The sequence below is a fragment of the Capra hircus genome, chromosome 6, assembly GCF_001704415.2.
Source record: "Capra hircus breed San Clemente chromosome 6, ASM170441v1, whole genome shotgun sequence".
Lineage (NCBI taxonomy): Eukaryota > Metazoa > Chordata > Mammalia > Artiodactyla > Bovidae > Capra > Capra hircus.
The window spans coordinates 90,858,378-90,881,446 of NC_030813.1; the positions used below are offsets into that span (position 1 = coordinate 90,858,378).

Sequence of the window (23,069 nt, forward strand, 5' to 3'; positions counted from 1 at the left end):
TACTGTTTCAATATATTTTTATTAGCAGTTATTACATCAAAATGCACGTTTACAGGATCCGAAGGACTGTCTTAAAAATTCTAGAGTATATGTAATTAGATTTTAACAGTAAGATAGAACATATCCTCATTACAGCACAGCCCTTAAAGAGTCAAGGATAATACTGAGAATTAAGTACAGTTCTATCAAGAACTAGAAATTAATTCTGTATGCATAGTGTCACTTAAAACAAAGTTCCAAGGAAGTATAAGAAGTCTATGGATGTGAATTTCAGTGGCAAACATCATTGACTTCCAAACAACTGACACCAAAGAAAGTTCCAATCAAAACACAAGCATGGTGCCTTTCATTCAGTGTAGAGCTATGATAATTCTATAAAGAGACCCTGAATCCTTAAGCCTTATAATATGCTTTTCTGCTCTGACATTAATACAAAACACATCAACTCTAATGCATAGATTGCGACGCACTATGACAAAAAGATAGCCTTTTTCTATCAGAAAATCCTTATTTTTCCAGTGCAATATAGGCTGTTCATTGCTGATCTAATGAAATTTTATATCTTCCAGCCTGAGTGGTATTGTAGGATTCACAAATATTACACTTCATGCCTAATATATGGAACTGAACTGTAGATCTTCCATTGCAATCATTGCAGAGAATCTGAAAAGAGATGAATTAAGTAAATTAAACCTTATTAACAGAAAGTGGTACTGTCTGTTCAAAATAATTTTTCAAAAATCATACTGAAGAGGTATCTTCCTGGCAGTCCAGTGGTTAAGATTTTGCCTTCCGATGCAGGGGGTGCAGGTTAGATCCCTGGTCAAGGAACTAAGATCCCACATGCCTCACAGCCAAGTAAAACCAAAGCGTAAAACAGAAGCAATGTTGTAACCAACTCAATGAAGACCTTAAAACTGGTCCACATCAAAAAATCATTTAAAAAAACCATACTGAAGATGTGAAAACATACATATGTAAGCCTAAATATTTCCATAAATAGAATACCTTTTATTTGCTCACTGGAAACTCTAAGAGGCTATTAAGGTAGCTCTAAATTTAGAAATGGGAAATAGATGGGGAAACAGTGGAAACAGTGTCAGACTTTATTTTTCTGGGCTCCCAAATCACTACAGATGGTGACTGCAGCCACAAAATTAAAAGACGCTTACTCCTTGGAAGGAAAGTTATGACCAACCTAGATAGCATATTCAAAAGCAGAGACATTACTTTGCCAACAAAGGTCCGTCTAGTCAAGGCTGTGGTTTTTCCAGTGGTTATGTATGGATGTGAGAGTTGGACTGTGAAGAAAGCTGAGCACCAAAGAATTGATGCTTTTGAACTGTGGTGTTGGAGAAGACTCTTGAGAGTCCGTTGGACTGCAAGGATATCAACCCTGGGATTTCTCTGGAAGGAATGATGCTGAAGCTGAAACTCCAGTACTCTGGCCACCTCATGCAAAGAGTTGACTCATTGGAAAACACTCTGATGCTGGGAGGGATTGAGGGCAGGAGGAGAGGGGGACGACAGAGGATGAGATGGCTGGATGGCATCACCAACTCAATGGATGTGAGTCTGAGTGAACTCCAGGAGTTGGTGATGGACAGGGAGGCCTGGCGTGCTGCAATTCATGGGGTCACAAAGAGTCAGACACGACTGAGCAACTGAACTGAACTGAACTGAAATTTAGAAAATGAAAATGTGGATTTGCACTAAGTCTTATTTTAAAAGTTCCCAAATAGCATAAATAGTACTAGTACAAAAATTAACATAGGAATAATCCGATCAACACTTAAAAACAAAAATTTCATTATTTTTCACTGACAATCTTAGTCAACAATTTTTTTAGATATTTATAATATTTTTGCTTGTTAATATATTAAGTTCCTGGTCTTAGATGCCTCAAGAATGAATTAAAGTTCAAAAGAGTACTTTCTAAAGTTGAACAAAGAAAAGCTTTTGGTTCGTCCCTAAAATGACAGTAAGATGCCACTTAGGAATGTCTCTTCTCATACTGAGATCTTGAAAAATAAAAAAGGGTGTTAACATGAAAATAAATCAATACATTACTATGTAAGAAAAGTATTAACTTTAGAAAAGCCACACCATAATAAGTAGAAAACATCCAAATTTTCTCTAAATTATAATTTGGAAAGTAACTTTTTTTTTTCCTTTAGAGATTTTTCTTTGGACCATTTTTAAAGCCTTTATTGAATCTGTTACAATATTGTTTGTTTTGGTTTTCTGGCCATGAGGAATATGGGATCTCAGTTCCTCAACCAGGGACTGAACCTGCACCCCCTGGTGCTGCTGCTACTGCTGCTAAGTCGCTTCAGTCGTGTCCGACTCTGTGTGACCCCATAGACGGCAGCCCACCAGGCTCCTCTATCCATGCGATTTTCCAGGCGAGAGTACTGGAGTAGGTTGCCATTTCTTTCTCCAATGCATGAAAGGAAAAGTGAAAGTGAAGTCGCTCAGTCATGTCTGACTCTTCCCGACCCCTTGCACTGGAAGGCAAAGTCTTAACCACTGGATCACCTGGGAAATCCTCCTGAAAATTAATTAAGAATATGATCTGAATGGAGAAGGTACTCACTGCCTAGACTGAGAGGATTAAGGAATGACTGCTACTGGTTACAGAGTTTCCTTTCGGGGTGGAGAAAATATTTTAAAATTGATGGTGGTTATATCTTCAATACACTAAAAAGCACTGAACTGTCTGTCCAATTTAGATGGAGGAGTTGTACGGTATGTGAATTATATCCCAATAAGGCTGTTACTTTAAAAAATGATCTAAACAGAATATAGCACACTTATAGCCTCTAGTAAAACATAACACAACTATCAGTATTACAAAACTAATCTTTCATCGACCTAACAATTATCCACATAAATTATGAAATGCTCCAGTGTAAATTACACAGAAAGTGATTTTTATTTGGCTTTGTTAAGGGGTTTTTATCTTTTTGTGTAGAAATATCTGAACTGAAGATTTTTGAAATTTTTTATGTCCAAAAATTATTAAAGCACCAGAAAGCTATCTACTTTCCAATTCTAATCTGTAAATGAATATGCTATGCTGAGACTACACAGCAGCACATCTCAATTAATGGAGAAAAGATGATCATTCTCCATAAGACTAAAGGCACAGAAATACTTCTTACATTTTAGACTGCAGGCTAAGACCAAATTAAAAAGTCTTAGAATAAAAAGCAAACATTAAAAACAAAAAAGCAATCTTCAAAAAAAAAGTAAACATGTTTGCCTTAAATAAAATTTAAAATAATTAAAACATAATCAAAATAAAATAGCAGACCAATAATCTACCTCTACTCAGTTATTATCAATTGACTCTGTTAAGTAATAAGTAAATAATTTAGAATGAAGTTTTTGCCTGCCATCTAGTGTTGGCAAGTACTGCACAAAGATATTCTTAGATTTTCTTTTTTCCTCTGAGTTCAGAATAACTGAATTTTAAAGGTTATATGGTTCCTCCCATTAATCATCACAGCGACATCTATGCTGAAATAGTACTTTTTAGACAGATTTGAGCAAAAGGGCAAAAATAAACATGAGCATCAACAAGGAACCTGAAAAGTCTTTTTAGGCATTGATTCTACTCACATCCACAGTCATGTTCTGATATTCTGAGGGCATAGGAGTCTGTGCTACCTCATCATCCAGTTGTCTCCAGTGCCTACTCATATCTAAAGCAGAGTGCATACACAATGGACATCTGTAGCCTCTAGGAGAGATATAAAAGAGTTATTTTCCCAGTATTAAATGGATAGTATATCAACTCGGGCTAACTGGTATATAAACCATCTAAAACAAGCATTATTCTATACTTCAAGACCATCTCACAAACCTTTTCATTTAAATCCTGTATCATAGGGTATTTTTTAAACCTACTTCTTTTTCCTCAGTTCTATAAAATGGAGAGGAATTTAATATTCTTTGTAGAATATACGCAATATATTTTAAAAACCAATTAAACTGCTTTTTAGCTAAACAGCCTCAATCCCTTAATATATTCAGGCAAAGAAGAGATTGTATTCCTTAAAAATTATTCAGATCATGTTATTTTCTTTCTAAAAATTCTGAAAATGTTCCCTTTTATCTGGCTCTTAAATTAAAATTTCTGCTCATCAGTTTGCAGGACCAAAATACATTTACACAATTTCCTCTAACTATCTGCATCTCACTTTAGCATCCTTTCCCCACAACAAAATTAGCATTAGATAAATCTTGGTATGAGTTTTGGATTTTTTTGCGGCTCATCATAGTGGACTAATACAACAGCTAATAATTTTGGGCAACATGTCTCAGCATTTTTATTTTTACAATGGTATGACTGTCTCAGCAGACACCAAGCTCCCCAATTAGTAGCCAGGGAATGAAAGGTATCTGTCTCAAATTGCAAATGAGATATGACATAATAGAAACATGAGAACTAAGGCAAAGTCCAGTGTTTCTCTCCCAACATGCTTTGCCCAATTTAACAGTACTCATCTACCCTACCCATCTCAAAGGAAATATCCACCATATCCAAATATGGTATAAGTAACTGGGAGTCTTGTCCATTCCCTTCCCCACTCACCTGCAAAAAAAAAACAAAAAACAAAAACAGACATCTTACAGTAACAATTTTTTATAATCCCATCAAACACTTACTCTTTCAACATGCCTTCATAACACGTTCTGAAAGAAAATATAACATTATTTTAATAAAGCAAAAACTATCTCCACCATTTCCAAACATTTTTGAGGGAAAAAAACAGTTACTTTACTTATGTAAAAGATGTCCACATGGCAAGACGCGAGCAACAATACGAGATGTGTGAATGTCCTGTAAAAGCAAATAAAGTTGGTGGTTAATTACATGAATACAATATAAATACCCAGTATTTTAAATTCAAAAGGGGCTATTTCCAAAGCAAAAAATATTTTAAGCTCACCTCCAAACATATTGGACAATCCTGCCGGGAAACATTTTCAATACACTGTTTAAAAGCAAAATTAAAATTACCAAAAGCTTAACTAGATGTTAATTATATAACCACAGCATTAATAACAAAAAACAAAGGAAACAATACCAACTTACTAAATGTAATAATGAACATTAATATGTTTCTTATATGTCAGACAAGAACTGAACAGTTAACTCTCACAACTATTTCAGGCTTTACACATTACCTGAAACAATGAAATTGCCTAATATATCTTAATTATTCAAATTATTTTCATTTCACAGATAAATAAATAGTAATAGTTCATATTAAAGAGATTTTACTACATGCCATATGTCAAGTTCATTACCTGTTATTCTCAATTAATTTCCACAACACTGAAACACATACAATTATTTACCCCATTTTACAGATGAGGTATTTGAGGCCTGTGCATGCATTCAAGTGTGCTCAGTCATGTCCAAGGCTTTGTAACTCCACGGACTGTGGCCCACCAGGCTCCTCTGTCCATAAAATTTTCCAGGCAAGAATACTGGAGTAGGTTGCCATTTCCTTCTCCAGGGGATCTTCCTGACCCAGGGATTGAACCCACATCTTGAGCACTGGCAGGCGGGTTCTTTACCACTGCACAACCTGGGAAATCCCTTTGAGATCTAGAGAAGCTAAATAACTCCCCAAATTACATGCTATCAAGAAATGGAAATATATGTGTGCTCCTGAGTTCTTAACTTGACAAGACAAGGTCTGATTAGGTGTGAAGAGGTAAGAGAAAGCATCAAGCCATAAATGATACCCAGGCTTTATAGCAAACACCTGAGTAGATGATACCACCACTTACTAACAGAGACAATAAAAAAATAACCGAGAAACAAAACAAAAATACCACAAGAGAAACTGAGTATATAGTTTTCTAAAGACAACACAGCATATCCAACGGCAACACAGCATAGTTAATCAGCCTAAACTCAAGTCTGTAAAACCAGATCCAATCTTTTACCATCTCCTACAGTCTATTAATAAAGTACTTAAAGCCAGGACTAAAATCCTCAGGAGTCGTCTTCATTCAACCCCCATTCTCTCTCCCTTACACTTGTCACTGTACTCCCTATTGTCATTATTCACCTCAGTTTCTCTTCCTACCTCAGTATTTTAGGCTAGCTAGGATCTAGCAGGGCTTCCCTCGTGGCTCAGCTGGTAAAGAATCTGCCTGCAATGCGGGAGACCCAGGTTCGATTCCTGGGTCGGGAAGATCCCCTGGCGAAGGAAATGGCAACCCACTCCAGTATTCTTGCCTGGGAAATCCCACAGACAGAGCTGGGCAGGCTAACAGTCCATGGGAACACAGAGTAGGACACAACTGTGTGACTAATTTTCACTTTTTCATTATCTAGTATCTTTTTAAAAACACCCTCATCAGATTCTCCATTCTCTCAATTCTTGGATAGAATCAGTACTATAAGCGATAGCTTATTAGATTTTCTCCTAAATAATGAAAAATAATTTTTAAAAGACCTAAGACCATGATATAAATAGGTCAAGTAATAGGTCAAAATTCTACATCCAAGTTAAAAATTTTTATTGAAAAGGAATACTGAATTATCTAGGAATGCTATATTAACAAAAGGTTACACTGCTCTGTATTTCTCCTGTACCATACATTTTAAAAGCTATTCTCAAAACCAGTTCCAATGATAAGAATCCACAGGCTAATTTAGAGGCTGTCTACATTATACTAATAACTGATGTTAAGTATTCTTACACACTACAGAGAAGAAAAGGGAACTGTAGATCAAATATTCTAAGGTCTGTACTTTAGAACATTTACTTAATACTGCTTAAAAATAAAAAGCAACATGACAATACTCAGTAACATCTGAAAGTTAGCATGCTTTTAAACAAATTAGGATTTTAGCTGTTTTCAAATATAATACTTTTTAAATCATACAAACTGAAGTACGTACCTTGTGCTTCCCTTGGAGATTCACTGCAAGGCATAAGTTACATTTCAAACAGTGGAAATAATCTTCCTTTGGACCAATTCTAAAAAAATAATGTGAAAACAAAAGATTACATATGTTTTTATTACATAGTTACTCATTATATATAAGTTCAGATTCACTATAAACAAAGTTCAAACCACACTGAAGAATATGAGGTGAATCCCTACCTGCCCAACATCACTCCCCAAATGCAAGCACTACAAACAGAATGGTATCTATCTTTCCAAGTATTTTTTTCTTCTATAAAACTGCATACACACATACATACAGATACACACGCTTTGAGTTTCATTTTTTACACAAATGGATTCTATCCTGTTTTGCAACTTCTTCTTGACTTAACAGTATTCCTTGGAGAGTATTCTATGTAAGAACATACAGAACCACTTTCTTCTTCTTCAAAGTTACATAATATTAAATGATATGGATATATCTTAATTTTTTAATATTCTTTTATTGATAAAACTTACTATCTTTAGCCAATGCAATGATACAATAAATACCTCTTACAGATATCAGTCAACTACATATTGATGATTTTTCACAAAATTCCTAAAAGTGGAACTGTAGGGTCAGAGGGCAGTGCATCATCAGTTCTGATACTATCAAACTGACCTCCAAAGACAGTACTGATTTATACTCCCCCCAATGTGTAACAGCACCCATGTTCCCCACACCCTAGCCAACACTGGTTACCTATATGACAAATTAAAACATCACTTTAATTTGAGTTTCTCAAATGATGATACACAGAGCATATTTTACTATTTATGAGCCATTTGGACTTCTCTTGTGGATTGTCTGTTCACGTGCTCGGTTCATTTTTCTTAATAGGGCATTTGTCTTTTATAACTTTAAAGAAGCTCTTTAACTCAAGTATATACTTGATTTACAATATTATATTAGTTTCAAGGATGTAGCATAGTGATTCAGTATTTTTATACATTAGACTCCATTTAAAATTATTGCAAAATAATGGCTACTGTTTCCCTGTGCTGCACCACCTGGGAAGCACGCTGTGCTTCCTTATGGCAACTCACTATAGTCAGTCCTGTCCGATTTTTTGTGACTATAGCCCACCAGGCTCCTCTGCCCATGGAATTTTCCAGGCAAAAATACTGGAGAGGGCTGCCATTTCCTACTCAGAGGATCTTCCCAACCCAGGGATTGAACCCACGTCTCTCACATCTCCTACACTGGCAAGAGGATTATTTACCACTTAGCACCACCTGGGAAGCACAATATATTCTTGTAGCTTATCTATTTCATAGATAGTAGCTTGTACCTCTTAATCCCGTACCTCTATATCTTGCCCTCTCTGCTTCTCTCTCCCCACTAGTATCCACTAGTTTGTTTTCTATAACTAAACCTGTTTATATTTTGTTATATATATTCATTAATTTTTTTAAAAAGATCCCACATATAAGTGATAATATATAGCATTTGTCTCTGTGAGTTCCTTCACTAAGCATAATACTCTTTAGGTCCACCCACAATACTGAAAATGGCAGAATTTCATTCTTTACTATGCTGAGTAATATTCCAGAGTGTGTGTGAGAGAGAAGACAGTGTGTGTGTGTACACATCTTCTTTATTCATCTGTTGGTGAACACTTGCATCGCTTCCATATACTGGCTACTGTAAATGATGATATTATAAACTCCTGAACAAATGCACCTTTTTGAATTAGTGTTTTCACTTTTTTTGGATATGTACGCAAGAGTGGGGGCTTCCCAGGTGGCGCAGGAATAAAGAATCTGCCTGCCAAGGCAGGAGACACAAGAGACTCGGGTTCAATCCCTGGGTCAGGAAGATCCCCTGGAGAAGGAAATGGCAACCCATCCTACCTGGAAAATCCCGTGGACAGAGGAGCCTGGCAGGCTAGAGTCCATGGGGTTGCAGAGTCGAACAAGACTGAGCACGCAAGTGCACACACACACATAGCACCCCAACAATGGAACTACACATGGTATCATATGGTACTTCTACTTTTAGTTTTTTGAGGAACCTAATTAAAGGAGTTCTTTATATATCCTGGCTTCCCTGGTGGCTCAGATGGTAAAGAATCCATGTGCAATGCAGGAGACCTGGGTTTGATCCCAGGGTCAGGAAAATCCCCTAGAGGAGGGCATGGCAACCCACTCCAGTATTCTTGCCTGGAGAATCCCATGGACACAGGAGCTGTGTGGGCTACAGTCCATGGGGTCACAGAGAGTCAGACACAACTGAGAGCAACACTTTTATACATCCTGGATATTAATCTTTTTCAGTTGTATATATTCAAATTACTTTTTTGGTATGTCAACTATCTTTTTTATATCTTTTATCATATATTCATTTTAATTCCTAGGTAATAAAAGACATGATATTTCAATTTATGGCTTATGCTTCTGCCCCTTTTTTATTAATACTATTTTTATTTATTTTTGAAGGATAATTGCTTTATAGAATTTTGTTGTTTTCTGTCAAACCTCAACATGAATCAGCCACAGGTATACATATGTCCCCTCCCTTTTGAACCTCCATCCCAACTCCTTCCCCATCCCACCACTCTAGGTTGATACAGAGCCCCTATTTGAGTTTCTTTAGCCATATAGCAAATTCCCATTGCTATCTATTTTACATATGTAATTAAGTTTTCATGTTATTCTTTCCATACATCTCACCCTCTCCCCATGTCCATAAGTCTACTCTCTATGTCTGTTTCTCCACTGTTGCCCTATAAATAAATTGTTCATTACCATTTTTCTAGACTCCATATATATGCATTGCAATATGGTATTTTCTGTTTCTGACTCACTTCACTCTGTGTAATAGGTTCTAGGTTCACCAACCTCATTAGGACTCAAATGGATTCCTTTTATGGCTGAGTAATATTCCATTATCATTATCTGAGCTGACTGTGGCTCAGATCATGAACTCCTTATTGCCAAATTCAGACTTAAATTGAACAAAGTAGGGAAAACCACTAGACCATTCAGGTATAACCTAAATCAAATCCCTTATGATTATACAGTGGAAGTGAGAAATAGATTTAAGGGCCTAGATCTGATAGATAGAGTGCCTGATGAACTATGGAATGAGGTTCGTGACATTGTACTGGAGACAGGGATCAAGATCATCCCCATGGAAAAGAAATGCAAAAAAGCAAAATGGCTGTCTGAGGAGGCCTTAATAATAGCTGTGAAAAGAAGAGAAGCAAAAAGCAAAGGAGAAAAGGAAAGATATAAGCATCTTAATGGACAGTTCCAAAGAATAGCAAGAAGAGATAAGAAAGCCTTCCTCAGTGATCAGTGCAAAGAAATAGAGGAAAACAAGAGAATGGAAGAGACTAGAGATCTCTTCAAGAAAATCAGAGACACCAAGGGAACATTTCATGCAAAGATGGGCTCAATAAAGGACAGAAATGGTATGGACCTAACAGAAGCAGAAGATATTAAGAAGAGGTGGCAAGAATACACGGAAGAACTATACAAAAAAGATCTTCACGACCAAGATAATCACGATGGTGTGATCACTCACCTAGAGCCAGACATCCTGGAATGTGAAGTCAAGTGGCCCTTAGAAAGCATCACTACAAGCAAAGCTAGTGGAGGTGATGGAATTCCAGTTGAGCTATTTCAAATCCTGAAGATGATGCTGTGAAAGTGCTGCACTCAGTATGCCAGCAAATTTGGAAAACTCAGCAGTGGCCACAGCACTGGAAAAGGTCACTTTTCATTCCAATCCCAAAGAAAGGCAATGCCAAAGAATGTTCAAACTTCCGCACAATTGCACTCATCTCACATGCTAGTAAAGAAATGCTCAAATTCTGCAAGCCAGACTTCAGCAGTACATGAACCATGAACTTCCAGATGTTCAAGCTGGTTTTAGAAAAGGCAGAGGAACCAGAGATCAAATTGCCAACATCTGCTGGATCATGGAAAAAGCAAGAGAGTTCCAGAAAAACATCTATTTCTGCTTTATTGACTATGCCAAACCTTTGACTGTGTGGATCACAATAAACTGTGGAAAATTCTGAAAGAGATGGGAATACCAGACCACCTGACCTGCCTCTTGAGAAACCTATATGCAGGTCAGGAAGCAGCAGTTAGAACTGGACATGGAACAACAGACTGGTTCCAAATAGGAAAAGGAGTACGCCAAGGCTATATATTGTCACCCTGCTTATTTAACTTCTATGCAGAGCACATCATGAGAAACGCTGGGCTGGAAGAAGCACAAGCTGGAATCAAGATTGCCGGGAGAAATATCAATAACTTCAGATATGCAGATGATACCGCCCTTATGGCAGAAAGTGAAGAGGAACTCAAAAGCGTCCTGATGAAAGTGAAAGTGGCGAGTGAAAAGTTGGCTTAAAGCTCAACATTCAGAAAACGAAGATCATGGCATCTGGTCCCAACACTTCACAGGAAATAGATAGGGAAACTGTGGAAACAGTGTCAGACTTTATTTTTTGGGGCTCCAAAATCACTGCAGATGGTGACTGCAGCCATGAAATTAAAACACGCTTACGCCTTGGAAGGAAAGTTATGACAACCTAGACGGCATATTGAAAAGCAGAGATACTACTTTGCCGACTAAGGTCCGTCTAGTCAAGGCTATGTTTTTCCCAGTGGTCATGTATGGATGTGAGAGTTGGACTGTGAAGAAGGCTGAGCGCCGAAGAATTTATGCTTTTGAAGTGTGGTGTTGGAGAAGACTCTTGAGAGTCCCTTGGACTGCAAGGGGATCCAACCAGTCCATTCTGAAGGAGATCAGCCCTGGGATTGCTTTGGAAGGAATGATGCTAAAGCTGAAACTCCAGTACTTTGTCCACCTCATGCGAAGAGTTGACTCATTGGAAAAGACTGATGCTGGGAGGGATTGGGGGCAGAAGGAGAAGGGGACAACAGAGGATGAGATGGCTGGATGGAATCACTGACTTGATGGACCCGAGTCTGAGTAAACTCCGGGAGTTGGTGATGGACGTGGAGGCCTGGCGTGCTGCGATTCATGGGGTCGTAAAGAGTCGGCCACGACTGACTGACTGAACTGAACTGAATATTCCACTGTGTATATGTACCACAACTTCCTTATCCATGCATCTGTCGATAAGACATCTAGGTTGCTTCCATGTTCTAGCTATTGTAAATAGTGCTGCAATGAACAATGCGATACATGTGTCTTTTTCATTTTTGGTTTCCTCAGGGTATGCCTCTTATTTTGAAAAAATGTTTGAAACCCATTGCTCATATACATACTCTCCTATATACTTCTAATACTATGGCTTATAATTTTTATATTTTTCTTTCATTGATTTGAAATCCACTATGTATAGTAAAGGAGAGACTGCTAGTTGTCCCCAAATTTCTCTTATTCTCTTCCTGCACAATATTAGCTGGGCACAAGGCTGTACTGAATAAAAACTACTTCCCAACTTCCCTGGAAGCGTGAACAGAAGACACAAATGAAATTCTGTCTTGTGCCCCTCGGAGAAAAGGGTGTACCTTCCCTTCACCTATTTCCCCCTTTCCACTGACAAGAATATGAGTTCTTTTAAATTGTGTAGACAAGGAAGCATCTTATGGATGCTGCTGCTGCTAAGTCACTTCAGTCGTGTCCGACTCTGTGCGACCCCACAGACGACAGCCCACCAGGCTCCCCTGTCCCTGGGATTCTCCAGGCACGAACACCTGAGCGGGTTGCCATTTCCTTCTCCAGTGCATGAAAGTGAAGGTGAAAGTGAAGTCGCTCAGTCGTGTCCGACTCTTAGCGACCCCATGGACTGCAGCCTTCCAGGCTCCTCTGTCCATGGGATTTTCCAGGCAGATTACTGGAGTGGGGTGCCATTGCCTTCTCCAATCTTATGGATAGCAGGGCAAAAATAAGATAAACCTGGGCTTCTGTTTAACTACACGGTTCAGACTTTTCCCTGAGAAACATGTATGTCTTTTTTTGAGCCACTTGTTATTTAGCATTTCTGTTACAACATGCTAAAACCATATTCTAATGAATACACAGAATTTTAGTAATCAATATTTTGTTTCCCAAATGGATAATCAGTTATCCTAGTACCTGTTCTCCTGATCTGAAAAGCCATTTTTTGCTAAAAATTCGTATGTTAAATATGTGAATGTGTGTGCGCACACACAGTTTCTCCCTTTATTGTCTACTCCTATACAAAGAATATACCTTTTAAATTACTCTCACTTTGTCATGTTTTGGTTATGTGGAAAGGCAATCTCCTTGTTCTTCCTTTTCAAAATCTGCTCAGCTCTGTATATTTTCTCTTTCAGATGAAATTTACAATCAGTCTGTCCAATTTGACAGGTAAAACCCTGCAGGAGACTCCACTGCTGCCCAAGACAGAATAACAGACAAGAGACTGGATCTACCCTCTTACCTAAAACTACCACCACACAACCCAAACAAAACATATGAAACAAGTTTCACTGAACACCAAGCAATGAAAGACAGTGACCTGCGAGATACAGGAAACAAATTAGGGGAGCCCTAAAACTGCCCTAGTTTATTGCCTAGAGCACTTTCAGGCAGTAGGACAAGTTGGAGGAACAAAAGCAGAGCCAAAAAGACTTGCTGATGGAGAAGATGAGCTGAGAGTCAAAGGAACCCAAGATTGTTGCAGCTCACAGGACAGAGCACCAGAGAGGACAGAGCTGCACGGGGAAGCCCCTCAAGTATTAGGCAGGATACACATCAACTCATGCATGTGAAGAAACCCCCCAAGGCCAGGGAGAGAACCATTCAAGAGAACTAGAAGGAACAGTGTTCAGCACTCAGATACGGTCAGTATCAGTGTTTACTCCTTTTAGCTGGACTGGAAAACCTTAGAATTCATTGGGTACTGGGCTGATTACTCAGGAAGGTACTACCTCAGTGGTAAGGAATAATTACTCCTGGAATAAGCACACCTCCAGATCCATCTAACAAATTATAAAAGCAAGTCCCACAAGTATCAAACTGTTCAAAGTAACTTAACTATATCCCAAAATAAAGCTCAAGAAGATTAGCAGGAATATGAAAAGTTCCCAACAAGGTAAAAATCACAATGTCTGGTATCCAACAATGACCAGTCACCCAAAAGACAGGAAAATCAACTAAAAAAATAATTGAACAATCAAAATCAATCCAAACTGACACAGAGGTCAGAATTAACAGAGAAGAACATGAAACCAATTATTATTACTACATTCCATGTGTGCAAAGAGGAAAGTGAAAGTGAAGTCGCTAAGTCGTGTCCTCCGACTCTTTGCGACCCGTGGACTGTAGCCCACCAAGCTCCTCCGTCCATGGGATTCTCCAGGCAAGAATACTGGAGTGGGCTGTCATTTCCTTCTACAGATGTAAAAAATTTTTAAAAAACCCAAGTCAAATTTCTAGACATACAAACTAGAAAAGGGGGTTTACTTATGATTGTCACATCTTTTGGTATATTTGTTATCCTTCCTTAAATACACCTTAAGGGACCTCCCTGGTGATCCAGTGGTTAAGACTCCAGGCTTCCAACACAAGGGGCACAAGTTCAATTCCTGGTCAGGGAGCTAAGATCTCACATGGCACAGCCAAAAAACAAAACACTACATAAAAATGGAAAGTGATTTAAAATTCTCCAATAGAAACAAGGAGAAAGGACTGACATAGGACACTTGGAGCGCCAACACTGGTTAACATTCTAATTCTTAAAAACAGTGGTTTGATGTATTAGTATACTTTAAAACATACATTTGTTACATACAAGCTTCTGGACGTAACACTTTAGGATTTTTAGAAAGAAAAAAATTTCTATATACCAACATGTCAACAGCAGCTTGTCAGTGGGTGGCTGGACTAAAGACTATTTTATTTTCATTCCTTCTACTTTCCTGTATCATCCAATTCTTAAGCCTATACTGATTTTATCAAAACTTTTGATAAATTTTTAAACTAATTTTCAAAAAGGAAAAATCTACCCTAATTTTTTACCTTAGCTTTCTACAAGCCACTTCATATAAAAGCATAATTTCTACCCCAAATTTAAAATTTAAATAAACACACAATTATTGACGGGCTAAATGATGAAGGTATGAAGAAATTTTTAGGGCAATGGAAATTTTTTTTTAACCTTGATTTGTGATGATGGTTAGGGTTAGGAGATATATTTGTCAAAGTTACTGAACTGAACATTTAACATTAATGCATCCCATAAGATGTAATTCTGAAAGTCCTCTGTCAATGGACTTCCTCAGGCAAGAATACTGGTGTGCATAGTAGCCATTCCCTGATATAATTATATTCCAATAAGGTGATTTTAAAAATTATTATTGCTAAGATATATTAGAAATAATTTAAAAAGAACATTTTACATACAGTACCTACAAATTCCACAGTTTTCACAATGATACTGTTTCTTGTCTTTGTCAAACAGATGGCATACACTGCAATAATATTCTCCAAACAATGTGCTACATTCCTCACAAGTCTGTTGTGCCTAAAAAACAAAAAGTAACTAAAAATATACAATTTGCCAAAACATTTTGAATTACTAATTTAAATGTCCAGATTTTTTCTTAATGTACATGCAGTTTTATCTTTACATGTTTTCCTACATTTAAACCCAAGACACTGCATATTTTAAGAGCTATTGCAATATTCTTTATTAAATTTTTAAAACCACGTTAGTACACGTTTAAAAAAATAGAAATATGTAATAAAATCTTACACGCTGAATTTTTTCACAGTTTATGCACTGCACTTCCTTTACTTTAAAGCGATCTAGCTGATGATCTTCATTGTTATCATGACACAATCGGCAAGTATAAAGCTTGTCACAGCAAGGTGCCTAATCCCCAGGTGAGGAAAAAAAGAAAAAAAACGTATAAGCAGCAAGACAAGGCAAGTTTGAAATAATGCAAAAAGAAATTTCTTTCTTTCTCCTCCTCCTGGAACAAGGTCAAAGATTACAACCAATGGATCATTTGATAAACTGTTAACTGCACATAACATTTCACTGTTTTCCCATCAACATCTGGGTCTCTATCAAGTTGAACACAACCTTGCAGTTCAAAACAAGAATTATGAAAGACGGCCATCCCTAAACTGAAAAGTTAATCTCACAATACCCTAAACTCATTCTCAGCATTAAGTAGCACGCAGGCAATTTCTACTTAAGACATTCCAGATAAATTCATTTACCAACTTTAACGCTGAAGCATTAAATACTATAACGATTATATTTTAGTCCACTTAAGTTTACCACACATCAACTGTCTTAAAGTTTGGAGGACACAGTAAACGTAAAAGACAGTCCTGGTTTTCAAGATTGGCAAAGACTTCCAGTTGTCCAAGCAAGAAAGTCAACTCTCTCCTTCTTCCTGGACACATGACTGCCCAGCTATACTACTGTTTCCTTGCTGTTACTTGTGGTCAAATAACTTAAGTTCTTAGCAAAAGAATACACACAGAATAAAATCAGTGCCTCTCCTGGGCCTACGTATTAAGAAGCTAGGCATGCCTCTTCCCCCATGCTCCCTTCTCCCTTTCCACCAGATGAAACCTGGACATGGCAGCAGCCCAGTTGATGACTATATGCCCTAAAACATAGTTAACAACACAATAGAGAAAATTTGTCCAAGGAGTGGTCATGTGAAACAGCCTCATTACCAAACAAGATCATTCATTCACCTTGAATTGTGAGGTGAGGAGAAATAAACTTTTATTCTTTAACTCACATCACTACTAGGTCTTTTTGTTACAGCAACTTAGCTTTACCCTAACTAGTACCTCAAAAAGTCTCTAGGCCAAGAAGCTAACCTTATATCATACCTTCCAGTACACTGTGAACTTTAAGATCCATTCATTCCTGAAGACTTCCTATGCCATGACTTAGCATAACAGTTCATTCCTTCCGCTTACGTTTTCTGCCTGGCAGACTTAGGCCTACTCACACTAAATGAAGCTGGCAAGCTATAAAACTTATTTACTACAGGAGATCAAAGTGTATTCCGAGTCTCCACTCGCTTACCCGCCTTCCATTATTTCATCACACACCTGAAAGTGATCCTGGGAAAAGCCAGCACAGGCCCGGGGCTACCTCTGTCTACTTCCAGCACCAAAACACTAAATAAATGAACTCCCTGATAAGGTAACCGATGGGCAAGGCCAGGTTTTTGCCAACCAAGAACTTTGCTGGCAAACTACAACACAAAGGTGGAGCCAGTGGTCGCCTTGACAAAACATGCTCTTTACGGCAAGAAGCCAGTCAGAGGTGAAGTTTTCCTGACAACAGCTTAGCCCGACAACAAACTTAAGCCCAAGCTTCACGTCCCGGCCCACTCCACCCCCAGCCCGGCGGAAGCTCTTAAGAGCCCAGTGAAATCGTCACCTTCAGGAGACATCCCCTGTCATAGTGCTCGCAGCCCCGCCGCCTTTGGGCTTGCCCGCGGGCGCCATCTTCCAGCGTCGAGGAAGCCATCGCCTCCACCTCCCCTCAAACTCCACGACCCCTTCCCCCAGGCCAAAAGCTACTCCCAGAGAAGCAGCGCCGCCCTAGCCCACCCCGTCCCGGCTGCAGCGGCCTCCGGAGCCAAGATGGCGGCAGGGCACGTGACCCGGGGCAGCCGGATTTCCGGCGCCCGGGACCACGGGGCGGAAGCGAAAGGAGGCACAGTCTCCGTTGTCGTCGTTAGTCGCTGCCTTCACCGCTAACGGTAATAATTCTTAGGTTGCCTCCCCTTTTCCCTCCATCGCTACCCGCCCACACCCTGGGCGCGGTTCGGGGCGAGGAGAACCGCAGCAGCGCGGAAACGTCCGGTGGCCCCTGGGGAAGGGCCGCTCTCCGGCCTCAGCGACACCTGTGACACGGAGGCCCCTCCCTCTCCCGGCAGCGGCCGTAGCCTCGAGAAATGGGCGGAGCTCTTGCCTGGCCTGCCGGCTGGCAGCGAATCCTGGCGCGCTCGCGGCCACGGCCGAGCAGCCAGGCGCTGGTCAGCGACCCAAATGCCTTTTTGTCCCCTTGTTCATTACTTCCTCTTCATTCCTTCAGTAGTGTATTAACATTTACTATGTGCCAGTCACCAGCTACGCCATGGAAACGAAAGTGACCAAAAACGGTTCTGGGAACTCAGTCTGGTGAAGGAGAAAGAGAGTCCACAGACACCCTGAAATAAATGTAGGTTTACAGGTTGGAGAAGTGCTAGGAAGGGGAAGTGTGTGTTCCAAGAGAGCTAGTACCAGAGGGAATCTGACTTAATCCGGTGTCAAGGAAGGTTTCCCTGAGGAAGCAACGCTTGAGCTGAGAGCTCAGAATGAGCTTTCTAGGAGGCATCAGTGTGCCGGGATCTGGTGACGAGAGAACACGTGCCTCTAAGAAGTGGTGGGAGGGAAATGTACCCGCCCCTGAAACTGACATAGGGCCTAGCTGAATATGACCTGCCTTGTTAAAGAGCCGAACCTCTAGAAAATTTTATGAGAGCTGCGGGTTTTAGAAGAAAATATTTGCCCTTGGCTTTCTAACCTCATGTAATGTTACGTGGAATGTACTGGGAAAGGTAAATATGTACCCCTTAGCTTTGAAGTTGCTGACGCTTGCCCCCTTAATTTTCTTTCAGTTCTCCTATGAGTTCCTGAGACCATGGTGAAATGTTGCTCGGCCGTTGGATGTGCCTCTCGCTGTTTACCAAATTCCAAGTTAAAAGGACTGACATTTCACGTGTAAGAGTCTGCTGTAGTTAAGCCAAGTACTTTTGACTGTTAAAAGAAGCTAAAGACAGGTCTACTTAAATCTTCAATTTTGCAGCCAGTTGCTCTACGCCTGAGCTATGCTGCCTAGAACTTTGATTTTGAACTTTAGTTCTCAACTTCTTTTTTAATAACCTTTTTAGTTAAATTTAAAGTGACAATAACAGTTTTACATTTTTATAATTAGTGCAGAAGCTTAAGATACCTGCAAAGGTATCACAGACAGGTTAACAAAAATATCACACCTTTTTGCTAATATTACTATTTTGCATTTTAACGTACCTTCAAAGAAATTGTGTTGTTGTAGTTTACAATCCAAATCAAGGATCTCTGCTAAAATATATTCTGTCCTTTAGAAATAAATCAAGCTTATGTTACAGAGAAATAATAGAGCTTATGTTTATATTGATGTTTAAAAATAGATCAAGCTTATGTTACAGAGAAAAAGGTATAAATTACAACTTCAGACCAAGTTTAGCTGTACTGCAGATAAATCAGTTCAGTTCAGTTTCGTCGCTAAGTCGTGTCCGACTCTTTGCAACCCCATGAACTGCAGCACACCAGGCCTCCCTGTCCATCAGCAACTCCCAGAGTTTGCTCAAACTCATGTCCATCCAGTCGGTGATGCCATCCAGCCATCTCATCCTCTGTCGTCCCCTTCTCCTCCTGCCCCCAATCCCTTCCAGCATCAGAGTCTTTTCCAATGAGTCAACTCTTCGGATGAGGTGGCCAAACTATTGGAGTTTCAGCTTTAACATCAGTCCCTCCAATGAACACCCAGGACTGATCTCCTTTAGAATGGACTGGTTGGATCTCCTTGCAGTTCAAGGGACTCTCAAGAGTCTTCTCCAACACCACAGTTCAAAAGCATCAATTCTTTGGTGCTCAGCTTTCTTCACAGTCCAACTTTCATTTCCATACATGACCACTGGAAAAACCATAGCCTTGACTAGACGGACCTTTGTTGGCAAAGTAACGTCTCTGCTTTTGAATATGCTATCTAGGTTGGTCATAACTTTCTTTCCAAGGAATAAACATCTTTTAATTTCATAGCTACAGTCACCATCTGCAGTGATTTTGGAGCCCAAAAAAGTCTGACACTGTTTCCGCTGTCTCCCCATCTATTTCCCATGAAGTGATGGGACCAGATGCCATGATCTTAGTTTTCTGAATGTTGAGCTTTAAGCCAACTTTTTCACTCTCCTCTTTTACTTTCATCAAGAGGCTTTTTAGTTCCTCTTCACTTTCTGCCATAAGGGTGGTGTCATCTGCATATCTGAGATTATTGATATTTCTCCCGGCAATCTTGATTCCAGCTTGTGCTTCTTCCAGCCCAGCGTTTCTCGGAATGTACTCTGCATATAAGTTAAATAAGCAGGGAGACAATATATAGCCTTGATGTACTCCTTTTCCTGATTTGGAACCAATCTGTTGTTCCATGTCCAGTTCTAACTGTTGCTTCCAGACCTGCATACAGATTTCTGAAGAGGCAGGTCAGGTGGTCTGGTATTCCCATCTCTTTCAGAATTTTCCACAGTTTATTGTGATCCACACAGTCAAAGGCTTTGGCATAGTCAATAAAGCAGAAATAGATGTTTTTCTGGAACTCTCTTGCTTTTGCCATGATCCAGCAGATGTTGGCAATTTGATCTCTGGTTCCTCTACCTTTTCTAAAACCAGCTTGAACATCTGGAAGTTCATGGTTCATGTATTTCTGAAGCCTGGCTTTGAGAATTTTGAGCATTACTTTACTAGCATGAGAGATGGGTGCAATTGTGTGGTAGTTTGAGCATTCTTTGGCATTGCCTTTCTTTGGGATTGGAATGAAAACTGACCTTTTCCAGTGGCCACTGCTGAGTTTTCCAAATTGGCTGGCATATTGAGTGCAGCACTTATTTAGGATCATTTTTTAGGATTTGAAATAGCTCAGCTGGAATTCCATCACCTCCACTAGCTTTGTTCATAGTGATGCTTTCTAAGGCCCACTTGACTTCACATTCCAAGGTGTCTGGCTCTAGATGAGTGAACATACCTTTGTGATTATCTGAGTCATGAAGATCTTTTTTGTATAGTTCTGTGTATTCTTGCCACCTCTTCTTAATATCTTCTGCTTCTGTTAGGTCCATACCATTTCTGTCCTTTATCGAACCCATCTTTGCTTGAAATCTTTCCTTGGTGTCTCTGATTTTCTTGAAGAGGTCTCTAGTCTCTCCCATTCTGTTGTTTTCCTCTATTTCTTTGCATTGATTGCTGAGGATGGCTTTCTTGTCTCTTCTTGCTATTATTTGGAACTCTGCATTCAGATGCTTATATCTTTCCTTTTCTCCTTTGCTTTTCGCTTCTCTTCTTTTCACAGCTATTTGGAAGGCCTCCCCAGATAAATCAAGATGGTCTTAATTTAGTATTTTAGTCATTCTTCTGACAGCATAGGAAAGAAGGAGCAATAAGGTTTAATAATTATTCATTTGCTTAAGTTTTATTTTGTTGCTTTTGTACCAGGCACTGTACTATGTGCCAGAGAAAGATCTGCCAGCTACTTTGCCAAGTATAAGGAAATCAAAAATGAACATGTGTACCCCACTTTATTCCAAAAAAGACTTGAACCAGCTTGGAAAATTGGAAAAGATATGGCTGACTTCCAGATCTCAAAATCGTTCTGGTCTCCAAAATTGCAAACTCCGCAGGTGTTCTCTACATTCATTCACCAAGCATTTATACCCTTGTTTTGTATTAAATGTTGTACTAAACAACTTTTTGATGCTGATAGAAGAATGGAACTACAAGTGTCTCTGTTCATCTGGGATAAATTCATCAGATAGGAAAAGGCCCAAGTGATGTTCTTCATCATCTATAGATGAAGAAAAACCTTCAGGTGTAAATTTTACTCTAAGGTATTAAATGTCTTTGTAAGCTTTTCTTCTTTATAATATGAGAAAGAATTAAATGAGGGCTTGCCTGCAGCATGTTTGGTACAGAAATCTGAGTGTTAAAACTGAAAGTTATAAAACCGTAAATCGCAGTGGTTTCCTAAATATTCCAGTTTCAAAAGTAATAACAAACCAGTTAAAGAATCAATTTCGGCACAGCTTTTTAATTCAAGTATATGTGTTAAATTAAACATAAATATGTATTTTTTTCTAGATTCCCTACAGATGAAAACATCAAAAGAAAATGGGTATTAGCAATGAAAAGACTTGATGTGAATGCTGCAGGCATTTGGGAGCCTAAAAAAGGAGATGTGTTATGTTCAAGACACTTTAAGAAGACAGATTTTGACAGAAGTGCTCCAAATATTAAACTGAAACCTGGAGTCGTACCTTCCATTTTTGATTCCGTATCTCACTTACAGGTTTGTTTATCAGATGCTGCTTACCATCATTACTCACTGTTTATGGACTATTTAAGAACCTTCATACACTTGCTACCATTTTTTATTGTTTGCTTATTGATTTGAAAACCATTCTCTTAAGATTTTTTTAGATTTGTAAACTGCTGTGTAAGCTTTTCTAATGAATAGTAAGAGTGTTTTACCAGTAGCCCCTCAGAAATGTTAATATCTGTACCTTACTAAGATTTGGTGAAGCAAACTTGAGTTAGTATAGCTCAAGATTTGGGTCTAAAAATTAGAGGAATGTTAGAGTTGAACTGAAGTTCCAAGCTGGCAGTGCACCTCACACTGGAGCAAAAGTCAAGAGCAGAGCCGCAACAGACACAAAGTATACTTTGAGAGCCACATACATTCACACTTAAAACCTAAGTATAACTGGAAGGTAGAAAACCAAAAGATGAGAAGGAAAGAAGAGGTCAAAAGAAGAAAATAAAAGGATTGTTTAAGGAAACTCTAGTTGTATTCTGTGGCTTTTCTCAGTGATTTTAGTGCCATGGATGAGCTGCTTCACCCTGAGTATCTCTCTTGACTTTGTATACCTGAATGCGTACTCACTTTCAGAAACTCTAGAGATTGATTCCAATGTGGAAAATTCAGGGAGAGCCTGTGGTTCCCACACCAATAGGAATGAACCCCTATTGAAAGGTATCTCCTTCCTGACAGCTGGAAACAGAGGAAGTAGTTCAGAAGATGTCTACTCCCACAGGGGTCTTGGCCACATTTGCAGATGTTCGTATCTCAGTACTTGAGTTATAAAGTGGAAACTGACTCAGTTTCTTCCATATTAATAAATGTACAGTATCTTCTGCAATTTGCTCTAAAGGGTTTGTTTCCGATACCATGGTGTCATCTGTAATGTTAAGCGGACCTTAAAAAATATGGACATAGTAAGTCAAATAACAATAAATTACTAACTTCCAAAAGTTATTTCCTAATAACAAGGAAATCACAGAATCCAGAAGTAACACTGTTAACACTCTATGTGGATCTTTT

General features: G+C 39.0%; 2 protein-coding genes across 5 annotated transcripts in view; one reads left to right on the plus strand and one right to left on the minus strand.

The window, feature by feature from the left end:
- On the minus strand, positions 1-17,824 carry RCHY1 (ring finger and CHY zinc finger domain containing 1). Its single transcript, XM_005681763.3, has 9 exons — positions 17,334-17,824; positions 15,672-15,791; positions 15,325-15,440; positions 6,932-7,010; positions 4,959-5,003; positions 4,791-4,849; positions 4,675-4,701; positions 3,625-3,745; positions 1-663 (listed from the first exon to the last, which is right to left on the minus strand). Exons 1-9 carry the CDS (start codon positions 17,421-17,423, stop codon positions 535-537), a joined length of 786 nt encoding a protein of 261 aa, XP_005681820.2. The 5' UTR covers positions 17,424-17,824; the 3' UTR covers positions 1-534.
- THAP6 (THAP domain containing 6) overlaps positions 17,575-23,069 on the plus strand; it is a 17,891-nt gene continuing 12,396 nt past the window's right edge. For 2 of the 4 annotated variants that reach the window (XM_018049588.1, XM_013964724.2), the window contains exons 1-4: positions 17,591-17,658; positions 18,022-18,119; positions 18,559-18,661; positions 21,830-22,037. In XM_018049588.1, coding sequence (XP_017905077.1) covers positions 18,582-18,661; positions 21,830-22,037 — 288 coding nt within the window. In that variant the 5' untranslated portion in view covers positions 17,591-17,658; positions 18,022-18,119; positions 18,559-18,581. Of the gene's footprint in view, positions 17,659-18,021; positions 18,120-18,558; positions 18,662-21,829; positions 22,038-23,069 lie in introns of all 4 variants that reach the window. The other 2 variants (XM_005681769.3, XM_005681767.3) reach the window with 1 other exon arrangement.